The 12,256-nt window shown below is 58.8% G+C and overlaps 1 protein-coding gene across 1 annotated transcript in view; it reads left to right on the forward strand.

The window, feature by feature from the left end:
• Positions 1–355: 355 nt before the first annotated feature.
• The window catches only part of ATP6V1A (ATPase H+ transporting V1 subunit A), a 23,440-nt gene continuing 11,539 nt past the window's right edge, over positions 356–12,256 (forward strand). The window contains 11 exon segments of the mRNA XM_078622952.1: positions 356–486; positions 1,722–1,792; positions 1,794–1,851; positions 3,020–3,234; positions 5,425–5,562; positions 6,057–6,208; positions 7,122–7,284; positions 8,281–8,389; positions 8,709–8,831; positions 10,050–10,164; positions 11,420–11,483. Coding sequence (XP_078479078.1) covers positions 360–486; positions 1,722–1,792; positions 1,794–1,851; positions 3,020–3,234; positions 5,425–5,562; positions 6,057–6,208; positions 7,122–7,284; positions 8,281–8,389; positions 8,709–8,831; positions 10,050–10,164; positions 11,420–11,483 — 1,335 coding nt within the window. The 5' untranslated portion in view covers positions 356–359.

Here is a 12,256-nt window from a genome sequence, read left to right on the forward strand (position 1 = left end):
GTGGTGTTGGTGGTGGCGAGGTGGTGGATGGTAGTGAGGGTGGCGAGGGTGGTGAGGGTGGTGTTGGTGGTGGGCGAGGGTGGTGAGGGTGGTGGTGGCGAGGGTGATGAGGGTGGTGTTGGTGGTGTTGGTGGTGGGCGAGGGTGATGATGGTGGCGAGGGTGGTGAGGGTGTGATGGTGGTGTTGGTGGTGGTGAGGGTGGTGCTAGTGGTGGTGTTGGTGGTGGCGAGGGTGATGATGGTGGCGAGGGTGGTGAGGGTGGTGATGGTGGTGGCGAGGGTGGTGGATGGTAGTGAGGGTGGCGAGGGTGGTGAGGGTGGTGAGGGTGGTGAGGGTGGTGGCGCTGACGACGTTGTTGATGTGGGTGCCTTGCAGGGAACCCGCCGCCGCCGCCGCCGCCATGGACTTCTCCAAGTTGGCCAAGATCCGCGACGAGGAGAAGGAGAGCGCCTACGGGTTCGGTGTACGCCGTGTCCGGCCCCGCGGTGAGCACCACAACCACCACAACCAGACCCACCACGGCAACCACACAACTATAACAACAACTAGAACAACAACCACAACAACCACCACAACCAGACCACCACGGCAACCACAACAACTATAACAACAACCACAACAACTATAACAACAACCACAACAACCACCACAACAACCACCACAACCAGACCACCACGGCAACTACAACAACTATAACAACAACAACCACAACTATAACACCGCAGCAACCACCACAACTATAACAACAACCACCACAACTATAACAACCACCACAACTATAACAACAACCACCACAACTATAACAACAACCACCACAACCACCACAACAACCACAACTATAACAACAACCACCACAACTATAACAACAACCACCACAACTATAACAACAACCACCACAACTATAACAACAACCACAACCCAACCACCACGGCAACCACAACAACAACCACCATAATAAACACAACAACCACCACAACCACCACAACTATAACAACAACCACCACAACTATAACAACAACAACCACCACAACAACCACCACAACTATAACAACAACACAACCCAACCACCACAACAAGCACCATAATAACCACAACAACCACCACCACCACAACCCAACCACCATAACCACAACAACCACCACCACAACAACAACCACCACAGCTATAACAACCACAACCACCACAACCATAACCACGATAACAAAAACCACAACAACAGCGACCACAACAACCACTGATCACAGGGGTGGAAGGGAGGGGTCAGGATTGGTTCATACACCATTCACCTTGACCCCCCCCCCCTCTGTGCCCCTCCCATGCCCCCCCCCCCGTGCCCTCCCCCCCGTGACCCCCCTCTTTGTGCCCCCCCCCCACGTGCCCCCCCCCACGTGCCCTCCCCCCCCCATTGCCCCCCCCTGCCCTCCCCCCGTGACCCCCTCTCTCTGCCCTCCCCGTGCCCTCCCCCCCTCTGTGCCCTCCCTCCCCCATGCCCCCGTGCCCCCCCCCCCATTCCCTCCTCCCCGTGCCCCCCTCCCACCCCCATGCCCCCCCCTGCCCTCCCTCCGTGACCCCTTCTCTCTGCCCTCCCGTGACCCCCCCCTCGTACCCTCCCTCCCCATGCCCCCCCCCATGCCCCCTCACCCCTCTGTTCCCTCCCCCCCATGCCCCCGTGCCCCCCCCCCTCGTGCCCCCCCCCCTCGTGCCCCCCCCCCCGCCCCAGTGGTGACTGCGTCGAGTATGTCTGGAGCGGCGATGTACGAGTTGGTGCGCGTGGGGCACAGCGAGCTGGTGGGGGGAGATCATCCGCCTGGAGGGGGAGATGGCCACCATACAGGTGTACGAGGAGACCTGTATCCTCTCTTACACCACACGTACACGCACGCACGCACGTGCACGCACGTACACGCACACGTACACGCACGCACGTACACACACGCACGCGCACGCACGTACACACACGTACGTACACACACGCACGCGCACGCACGTACACACCACGTACACGCACGTACACGCACGCGCACGCACGTACACACACGTACACACACGTACACACACGCACGTACACTCACGTGCACGCACGCGCACGCACGTACACGCACGTACACACGTACACGCACGCACGTACACACGCACACGCACGCACGCGCACGCACACGCACGTACACGCACGTACACGCACACGCACACACACGCACACACACGTACACACGCACACACACGTACACGCACACGCACGTACACGCACGCACGTACACACACGTACACGCACGTACACGCACGCACGTACACACGCACGCACGCACGTACACTCACGCACGTACACACACGCACGCACACGCACGCACACGCACGTACACGCACGCACGTACGCACACGCACGTACACGCACGCACACGCACGTACACGCACGCACGTACACGCACGCACACACACGCACGTACACGCACACGCACGTACGTACACGCACGCACACACGTACACACACACGCACGTACACGCACGTACACACGCACGTACACACACGCACGTACACGCACACACGCACGCACGCACACGCACATACACTCACGCACGCACACGCACGTACATATATGTTCTGGTTTGTTGTCGTTGCGGTTGTTGTTTTTGCAGGTTTTGTTGTCTTTGAGATTGTTGTTGTTGTCCTTGTGATTGTTGTTGTTGTTTTCGTCGTTGTTGTTGTCGTTGCAGTTGTTACGGTAGTCGTTGTGGTTGTTGCGGTCAGTCGTTGTGGTTGTTGTCGTTGTGGTTGTTGCGGTAGTCGTTGTGGTTGTTGCGGTAGTCGTTGTGGTTGTTGTCGTTGTGGTTGTTGTGATTGTTGTCATTGTGGTTGTTGTGGTTGTTGTCATTGTGGTTGTTGTCGTTACGGTTGTTGTGGTTGTTGTCGTTGCGGTTGTTGTTGTTGCGGTTGTTGTTGCGGTTGTTGCCTGTGGTTGCGGTTGTTGCCGGTGGTTGCGGTTGTCGTCGCCGCGGTTGTGCCCTTGACGGCGCTGGCAGCGGGCGTGACGGTGGGCGACCCGGTGCTGCGCACGGGCAAGCCGCTGTCCGTGGAGCTGGGACCCGGGGTCATGAACTCCATCTTCGACGGCATCCAGCGGCCCCTGCAGGACATCGCCGAGCTGAGCAAGAGCATCTACATCCCCCGCGGAGTGAACGTCAGCGCACTCAGCGCAGACAAGAAGTGGGAGTTCAAGCCCGAGAAGAACATGCGGGTGGGTGGGTGAGAGGGTGGGTGGGTGAGAGGGTGGGTGGGTTAGTGGGTGGGTGGGTGGGTGAGGGAGTGAGTGAGTGGGTGGGTGGGTGGGTGAGGGAGTGAGTGAGTGGGTGGGTGGGTGAGTGAGTGGGTGGGTTAGTGAGTGAGTGGGTGAGTGGGTGGGTGGGTGAGGGAGTGGGTGGGTGGGTGGGTGGGTGAGGGAGTGGCTGGGTGGGTGAGAGAGTGTGTGAGTGGGTGGGTGAGGTAGTGGGTGGGTGGGTTAGTGGGTGGGTGGGTGAGCGAGCGGATGAGAGGGTGGGTGGATGAAAGAGAGAGTGGGTGGGTGGGTGAGGGAGTGGGTAGGTGGGTGGGTGAGGGAGTGGGTAGGTGGCTAAGTGAGAGGGTGGGCAGGTGGGTGAGAGAGTGGGTGGGTGGGTTAGTGGGTGGGTGAGGGAGTGGGTGGGTGGGTGGCTGAGTGAGAGGGTGGGCAGGTGGGTGAGAGAGTGGGCAGGTGGATGGGGTGGGTGAGTGGGTGAGGAGAGAGTGGGTGGGTGGGTGAGAGAGTGGGTGGGTGAGTGGGTGGGTGGGTGAGTGAGTGAGTGGGTGGGCGGGCGAGTGGGTGGGCGGGCGAGTGGGTGGGTGAGTGGGCGGGTGGGTGGGTGAGTGGGTGAGGAGCGAGCGGGTGGGTAGGTGAGTGAGTGGGTGGGTGGGAGAGTGGGCGGGTGAGTGGTGTGGGCGGTTGAGTCAGTGGGTGGGCGAGTGGGTGAGTGGGCGGGAGGGCGGGTGGGTGAGTGGGTGAGGAGCGAGCGGGTGGGTGGGTGAGTGAGTGGGTGGGTGGGTGAGTGGGTGGGCGGGTGGGTGAGTGGGTGGGCGGGTGGGTGGGTGAGCGGGAGAGTGGGCGGGTGAGTGAGTGGGTGAGGAGCGGGCGGGTGAGTGAGTGGGTGGGTGGGCGGGTGGGTGAGTGGGTGAGGAGCGAGCGGGTGGGTGGGTGAGTGAGTGGGTGGGTGGGTGAGTGGGTGGGGCGGGTGGGTGAGTGGGTGGGCGGGGTGGGTGGGTGAGCGGGAGAGTGGGCGGGTGAGTGAGTGGGTGAGGAGCGGGCGGGTGAGTGAGTGGGTGGGTGGGCGGGTGGGTGAGTGGGTGAGGAGCGAGCGGGTGGGTGGGTGAGTGAGTGGGTGGGTGGGTGAGTGGGTGGGCGGGTGGGTGAGTGGGTGGGCGGGGTGGGTGGGTGAGCGGGAGAGTGGGCGGGTGAGTGGGTGAGGAGCGGGCGGGTGAGTGAGTGGGTGGGTGGGCGGGTGGGTGAGTGGGTGAGGAGCGAGCGGGTGGGTGGGTGAGTGAGTGGGTGGGTGGGTGAGTGGGTGGGCGGGTGGGTGAGTGGGTGGGCGGGTGGGTGGGTGAGCGGGAGAGTGGGCGGGTGAGTGAGTGGGTGAGGAGCGGGCGGGTGAGTGAGTGGGTGGGTGGGCGGGTGGGTGAGTGGGTGAGGAGCGAGCGGGTGGGTGGGTGAGTGAGTGGGTGGGTGGGTGAGTGGGTGGGCGGGTGGGTGAGTGGGTGGGCGGGTGGGTGTGGTGAGCGGGAGAGTGGGCGGGTGAGTGAGTGGGTGAGGAGCCGGGCGGGTGAGTGAGTGGGTGGGTGGGCGGGTGGGTGAGTGGGTGAGGAGCGAGCGGGTGGGTGGGTGAGTGAGTGGGTGGGTGGGTGAGTGGGTGGGCGGGTGGGTGAGTGGGTGGGCGGGTGGGTGGGTGAGTGGGTGAGGAGCGAGCGGGTGGGTGGGTGAGTGAGTGGGTGAGTGGGCACTATAATTTGAACCGATCCTAAGCCTCCCCTATGAGTACCTGGTGCGGTGCGTAGTAAAGACAAATGCGGCCGGCGTGGTGTTGGCCACCCACCCCCTCGTGTGCCGTGCCGGACTTCGTAGGTGCTGCTACTCGCTAACAGCACTTGCCCCTGCAGTCTGTGTTAAGGCTGCACAGGGAATGTTTGTGGTGATGGTGGTGCGTGTGTGTGCATGTGTGCGTGTGCGTGCGTGTGTGTGCGTGCGTGTGCGTGTGTGCGTGTGTGTGTGTGCGCGTGTGCGTGCGTGCGTGTGCGTGCGTGTGTGTGTGTGTGCGTGCGTGTTTGTGTGTGTGCGCGTGTGTGTGCGCGTGTGTGTGCGCGTGTGTGCGTGTGCGTGTGTGCGTGCGTGCGTGTGTGTGTGTGTGCGTGTGCGTGGGTGCAGGTGGGAGGTCACCTGACCGGAGGCGACATCTACGCCGTGGTGTTTGAGAACTCGCTCATCAAGCACCGGCTCATGGTGCCGCCTCGAGCTCGCGGCACCGTCAGCTACATCGCCCCCGCCGGCTCCTACGACACCTCCGTGAGACGCACGCACACACACACATACACACGCACATACACACACATACACACACATACACATACACACACGCACGTGCACACACACAAACACACGGGCACACACACAAACACACGCGCGCACACACACAAACACGCACGCACACACGCACGGACACGCACGTGCACACACACGCACAAACACACGGGCACACACACATGCACAGATACACACACACAGAGACAAAGATCCCCCGTATAGCCTTCACAGATTTTTGGGAAAAGGGGTTAATTGGCCTTTCCTCGCCTACCTTCCCCCCATGTCCCCCCCCCCTTCTCCCTACTGTATCCCCTCCCCCACTCCCCCACTACTCCCCCCCCCACTACCCCCCCCTATCCCCTCCCCCACTACCCCCCCCCACTACTCCGTATCCCCCCCCACTACCCCCCCTATCCCCTCCCCCACTCCCCCCCCACTCTCTCCCCCCCCCCTGCCCCGCCCCGCCCCGTGTGCAGGACGTGGTGCTGGAGCTGGAGTTTGAGGGCATCAAGGAGAAGCACACGATGGTGCAGGTGTGGCCCGTGCGCCAGGTGCGCCCCGTCGCCGAGAAGCTGCCCGCCAACAACCCCCTGCTCACCGGGCAGCGCGTGCTGGACGCACTCTTCCCGTACGCCCGCTCGCTCGCTCGCTCACACGCTCGCTCGCCCGCACGCTCGCTCGCTCACACGCTCGCTCACACGCTCGCCTCGCTCGCTCACACGCTCGCTCGCTCGCCCGCACGCTCGCTCGCTCACACGCTCGCTCACACGCTCGCTCACACGCTCGCTCGCTCGCTCGCTCACACGCTCGCTCGCTCGCCCGCACGCTCGCTCGCTCACATGCTCGCTCACACGCTCGCTCAACCGCTCGCTCAACCGCTTGCTCGCTCACCCACTCGCTCACCCCGCTCGCTGACACATTTACTCGCTCACACGCTCGCTCACACGCTCGCTCACACGCTCACTCACCCGCTCGCTCACTCACTCGCCCGCTCACACGCTCGCTCACTCACCCGCCCGCTCACCCGCTCGCTCACACGCTCGCTCACACGCTCGCTCGCACGCTCGCCCGCTCGCTCACTCACACGCTCACTCACCCGCTCGCTCACTCACCCGCCCGGTCACCCGCTCGCTCACACGCTCGCTCGCACGCTCGCTCGCCCGCTCGCTCACCCGCTCGCTCGCTCACCCCTCGTCGCCCATAGTCACCCATAGATGTGGTGGTTGATGTAATGGATGGAGTTGTTGCAGTGGTGATTACGGTGGTGGTGATTGTGGTTTTGGTTGTTGTGGCTGATGCAATGGTGGTTGATGTAATGGTTGGTGGTGGTGGTTGTGGTGGTTTTGGTGGCTGATGCAATGGTGGTTGTTGTGGTTGGTGGCGGTGGTTGTGGTGGTTTTGGTTGTTGTGGCTGATGTAACGGTTGTTGTGGTTGGTGGCGGTGGTCGTGGTGGTTTTGGTAGTGGTGGCTGATGCAATGGTGGCTGATGTAACGGTTATTGTGGCTGATGTAACGGTGGTTGTGGCGGTGGCGGTGTCAGCTGCGTGCAGGGCGGCACCACGGCGATCCCCGGCGCGTTTGGCTGCGGCAAGACGGTGATCTCGCAGTCGCTCTCCAAGTTCTCCAACAGCGACGTCATCATCTACGTGGGCTGCGGGGAGCGCGGGAACGAGATGTCCGAGGTGCTGCGAGACTTCCCCGAGGTGAGCGGCGTGCCGGTGGGGGCTCACCGTTGCCGGGTCGGTGAGGCTCACCACGGCATGTCGGTGAGGCTCACCGTGGCCGGGTCCGTGGTTCCGTCATGGCTATGCCAGACACTCACCATGACCGGGTCGGCAGGCTCACAATTGCCGGGTCGGTGGGGTTCACGCTGGTCGGGTTGGTGGTTTGGTTTATTACGGCGACACTGCAGAGATGCAATGATGACGGTGGTAGTGCTGATGGTGACGACGATGGTAGTGGTGATGATGATGATGGTAGTGATGATGGTGACGATGGTAGTGGTGATGATGATGATGGTAGTGGTGATGGTGATGATGATGGTAGTGGTGATGATGATGATGGTAGTGGTGATGGTGACGATGATGGTAGTGGTGATGATGATGATGGTAGTGGTGATGATGATGATGGTAGTGGTGATGATGATGATGGTAGTGGTGATGGTGATGATGATGGTAGTGGTGATGATGATGATGGTAGTGGTGATGATGATGATGATGATGATACTGGTGATGATGATGGTAGTGGTGATGATGACGATGGTAGTGATGATGATGACGATGGTAGTGATGATGATGATGGTGCTGATGATGATGATGACGATGGTAGTGGTGATAATGATGATGGTAGTGGTGATGATGATGGTGCTGATAATGATGACGATGGTAGTGATGATGATGATGGTAGTGATGATGATGATGGTAGTGATGATGATGATGGTAGTGGTGATGATGATGATGGTAGTGGTGATGATGATGATGATGTTGATGATGACCACGGTAGCGATGCTAGTGATGATGGTAGTGCTGATGATGATGACCACGGTCGCGATGCCAGCGATGACAACAGTGCCGATGATGACCACGGTAGCGATGCTAGTGATGATGACAGTGCCGATGATGACCATGGTAGTGCTGATGATGATGATGATGACGACGGTGGTTGTGCTGATGACGATGACGATGTTGTTGTTGCCGTAGTTGACGATGGAGGTGGACGGCAAGGAGGAGTCGATCATGAAGAGGACGGCGCTGGTGGCCAACACGTCCAACATGCCGGTCGCGGCGCGAGAGGCCTCCATCTACACCGGTGAGACGCTCGCACAAAGGTGCCCCGGGTAGCCTTCACCAGACCGCCGGGGCAAGTGCTGTTAACCAAGCAGCGCCTTCCATGACTGTCTGTGTCTCCGTGTGTCTCCGTGTGTGTCCGTGTGTGTCTGTGCGTGTCCGTGTGTGTCCGTGTTTGTCCGTATGTGTCCGTGTGTCTATGTTTGTCTCCGTGTGTGTCTCCGTGTGTGTGTCCGTGTGTGTCTCCGTGTGTGTCTCCGTGTGTGTCTCCGTGTGTGTCCGTGTGTCTGCGTGCGTCTCCGTGTGTCTCCGCGTGTGTCTCCGTGTGTGTGCGTGCGTAGGCATCACGCTCTCCGAGTATTTCCGCGACATGGGCTACAACGTGAGCATGATGGCCGACTCCACGTCCCGCTGGGCGGAAGCCTTGAGGGAGATTTCGGGACGACTCGCAGAGATGCCTGCCGGTGACGCACGCAAACACACGCACACGCACACACACGCACACGTAAACACATACACGCACGCACACACACGCAAACACACGCACACGCACACACACGCACACACACGCAAACACACGCACACACACGCAAACACACGCACACGCACACACACGCACGCACACGCACGTAAACACGCACACACACACACGTAAACACATACACGCACGCACACGCACGCATGCATGCACACACACACACACGCAAACACACGCGCACATGCACACACACACGTAAACACATACACACACTCGCACACACACGCAAACACACACGCACACACACGCACACACACACACACATAAACACATACACACACTCACACATGCAAAAAACACACACGCAAACACACACGCGCATGCACACACACACACGCAAACACACGCGCACATGCACACACACACGTAAACACATACACACACTCGCACACACACGCAAACACACACGCACACACACGCACACACACACACACATAAACACATACACACACTCACACATGCAAAAAACACACACGCAAACACACACGCGCACGCACACGCACACACACACGCGCAAACACGCAAACACACACGCAAACACACACACACACACACTGACTGCGGGAATCGAACTCGGTTCGCCAGGTTCGTAGCGCAGCGTAGCACCAACCACTGCACCACCGCTCCCCAACCAATGCAAACACTCACTCCCAGCTGCTCACTCAATGCACTTGCCCCAACGGTGCGTTAGAGGCTACATGGCAGAGGTCGCAACCGGGTACCCCCCGATACCCGTACCCTACCCGATTCCCGGCTACCGGTACCCGGCCGGGTACGGGTAACGGGTACCCGTTTGCGACCCTGGTGCGGCCGGGTACGGGTAGGCCGTGAGTCACTGGTGAGTCACCGTTTGTCACTCATTTCCCAACGTCTTGTCTCTTCTCACAATTCAAGATCCTAGAATCAACCCACCAGCGCCTGCAACATGGCTTCATCCCAGAGGTGGCAATCGGTTACCCGATACCCGTACCCTACCCGATACCCGTACCCTACCTGAGACCCGGCCGGGTAGGGTACGAGTACGGCCGGGTACGGGTACCCGTTTGTGACCCTGGTGCGGCCGGGTGCGGGTACGGGTAAGGAATCAAAACCCGTTTGCGACCTCTGCTACACGGGGGACCTTTGGCTCTGTGTGTGCGAGCAGACAGCGGCTACCCGGCGTACCTGGGCGCCCGTCTCGCCTCCTTCTACGAGCGTGCGGGGCGCGTCAAGTGCCTGGGCAACCCGGAGCGCGAGGGCAGCGTCAGCATCGTGGGAGCGTGGGTGGCACACGCTCGCTCACACTCACTCACGCTCGCTCACTCACACTCACTCACACGCTCGCTCTCACACTCACACACTCGCTCTCACACGCTCGCTCGCTCACTCACACGCTCGCCCGCTCGCTCTCGCTCTCACTCACTCACTCATACACTCGCTCACTCGCTGTCACTCACACGCTCGCTCGCTCTCACTCACTCACACTCGCTTGCTCACTCACGCTCTCACTCTCACACGCTCGCTCGCTCTCTCATTCACTCACACTCGCTCACTCGTACACTCACGCTCGCTCACTCATACACTCGCTCGCTCGCTCACACACTCGCTCTCGCTCACTCACTCTTACTGACCCACTCACTCACCCACTCTCTCACTCACCCACTCTCTCACTCACTCACCCACTCACTCACTCACTCATACACTCTCGCTCGCTCACACTCACACTCACTCACACACACACACTCACTCTCGCTCGCTCTCGCTCACTCTCACACTCACTCTCGTTCACTCACTCTTGCTCACTCACTCACACTCACTCTTTCACTCACTCACTCTCGCTCACTCTCGCTCACTCTCGCTCACTCACTCTCGCTCTCTCACACTCACTCATTCACTCACTCGTTCTGGCTCACTCTCGCTCACTCACTCTCGCTCACTCACACTCACTCACTCGCTCACTCTCGCTCACTCACTCACTCTCGCTCACTCACTCACACTCACTCCTCTCACTCACTCACGCTCACACTCACTCACTCACACTCACTCATACACTCACACACACTCACACTCACTCACTCTCTTGAATCGGGTGCAACCGCAACAAACAAAAACAAAAAACATCTTAAAGTGACTATGTGACTGAGCGCAAACAGAAAATCCAAGAAAAGACAGCAAAATATTGCAGAAAAAGCACCGTACACCAACGCTGTGTGCAAAAATCCCAGTGGGATGCAAGTCAAACAACAACAACAACAACCACCAAACAACTTAGATTAAGGCCATCATTCTAACTCCGTACTACAACAAATAAACATGGCCAAACCAATAAACGTTATCGAAATCACCAAAATAAAACCATAAAAGCAATGAAACAGCGATCATAGGAACTGTGACCGAAATTTCACAATAAACAACATGTACCACCACCAAACCCTGCAGCCATAGCTGGCTGCATGAGTCACTCCACAACAGCAGACACACACACACACATGCAACACGCGCTGTACACGTGTGCGTGTGTGCGTGCGTGTGCAGGGTGTCACCTCCAGGTGGTGACTTTTCAGACCCTGTCACGTCAGCCACGCTGGGTATCGTCCAGGTACGTACGCGAGTGACTGAGTGCGTGCGCGCTTTTGTGTAGCGTGGGAGCGGCGGGGCAACGGTTATCGCCCCACTGAGCTGTATGCGGCACGGTGTGGGGCCTTACTGCGTGAAGTAAAACATAGTTTGTTAAGTTCGTGCTTGGGTTTGCATCGGCCGTACGTGAGAAGGAGGGATCGAGTGAGCAAGTTCAAGTTCATGTATTAGGTGTAGCCCTGTGAGCCATTCGGCTCTTGAATCGGGTGCAACCGCAACAAACAAAAAACATCTTAGAGTGAATATGTGACTGAGTGCAAACAGAAAATCCAAGAAAAGACAACAAAATATTGCAGAAAAATCACCGTAACACACCAACGCTGTGTGCAAAAATCACAGTGGGATGCAAGTCAAACAACCAACAACAACCACAAGACAACTTAGATTAAGTTCAAGTTCACAGTTCATTTATTTGGTATAGCCCTGTGAGCCATTCGGCTCTTGAATCGGGTGCAACCGCAACAAACAAAAAACAAAAACATGAACAAGAAAACATCTTAAAGTGACTGTGTGACTGAGTGCAAACAGAAAATTCAAATGAAAGACAGCAAAATATTGCAGAAAAAACACCGTTACACACCAACGCTGTGTGCAAACATCCTGTGTACCAGGCGAGGTAGTTAACATCTCCTAGCCACCGTGATAATGATGATGAGAGAGACGCAAACTCCAAATATACAGCAGGCACCAGGGTCTGGATCGAACCTATGACCTCCTGTATACCAGATGATGTAG

This window comes from Lampetra planeri, unplaced genomic scaffold (assembly GCF_965212315.1).
Source record: "Lampetra planeri unplaced genomic scaffold, kcLamPlan1.2.h2 scaffold_188, whole genome shotgun sequence".
NCBI lineage: Eukaryota > Metazoa > Chordata > Hyperoartia > Petromyzontiformes > Petromyzontidae > Lampetra > Lampetra planeri.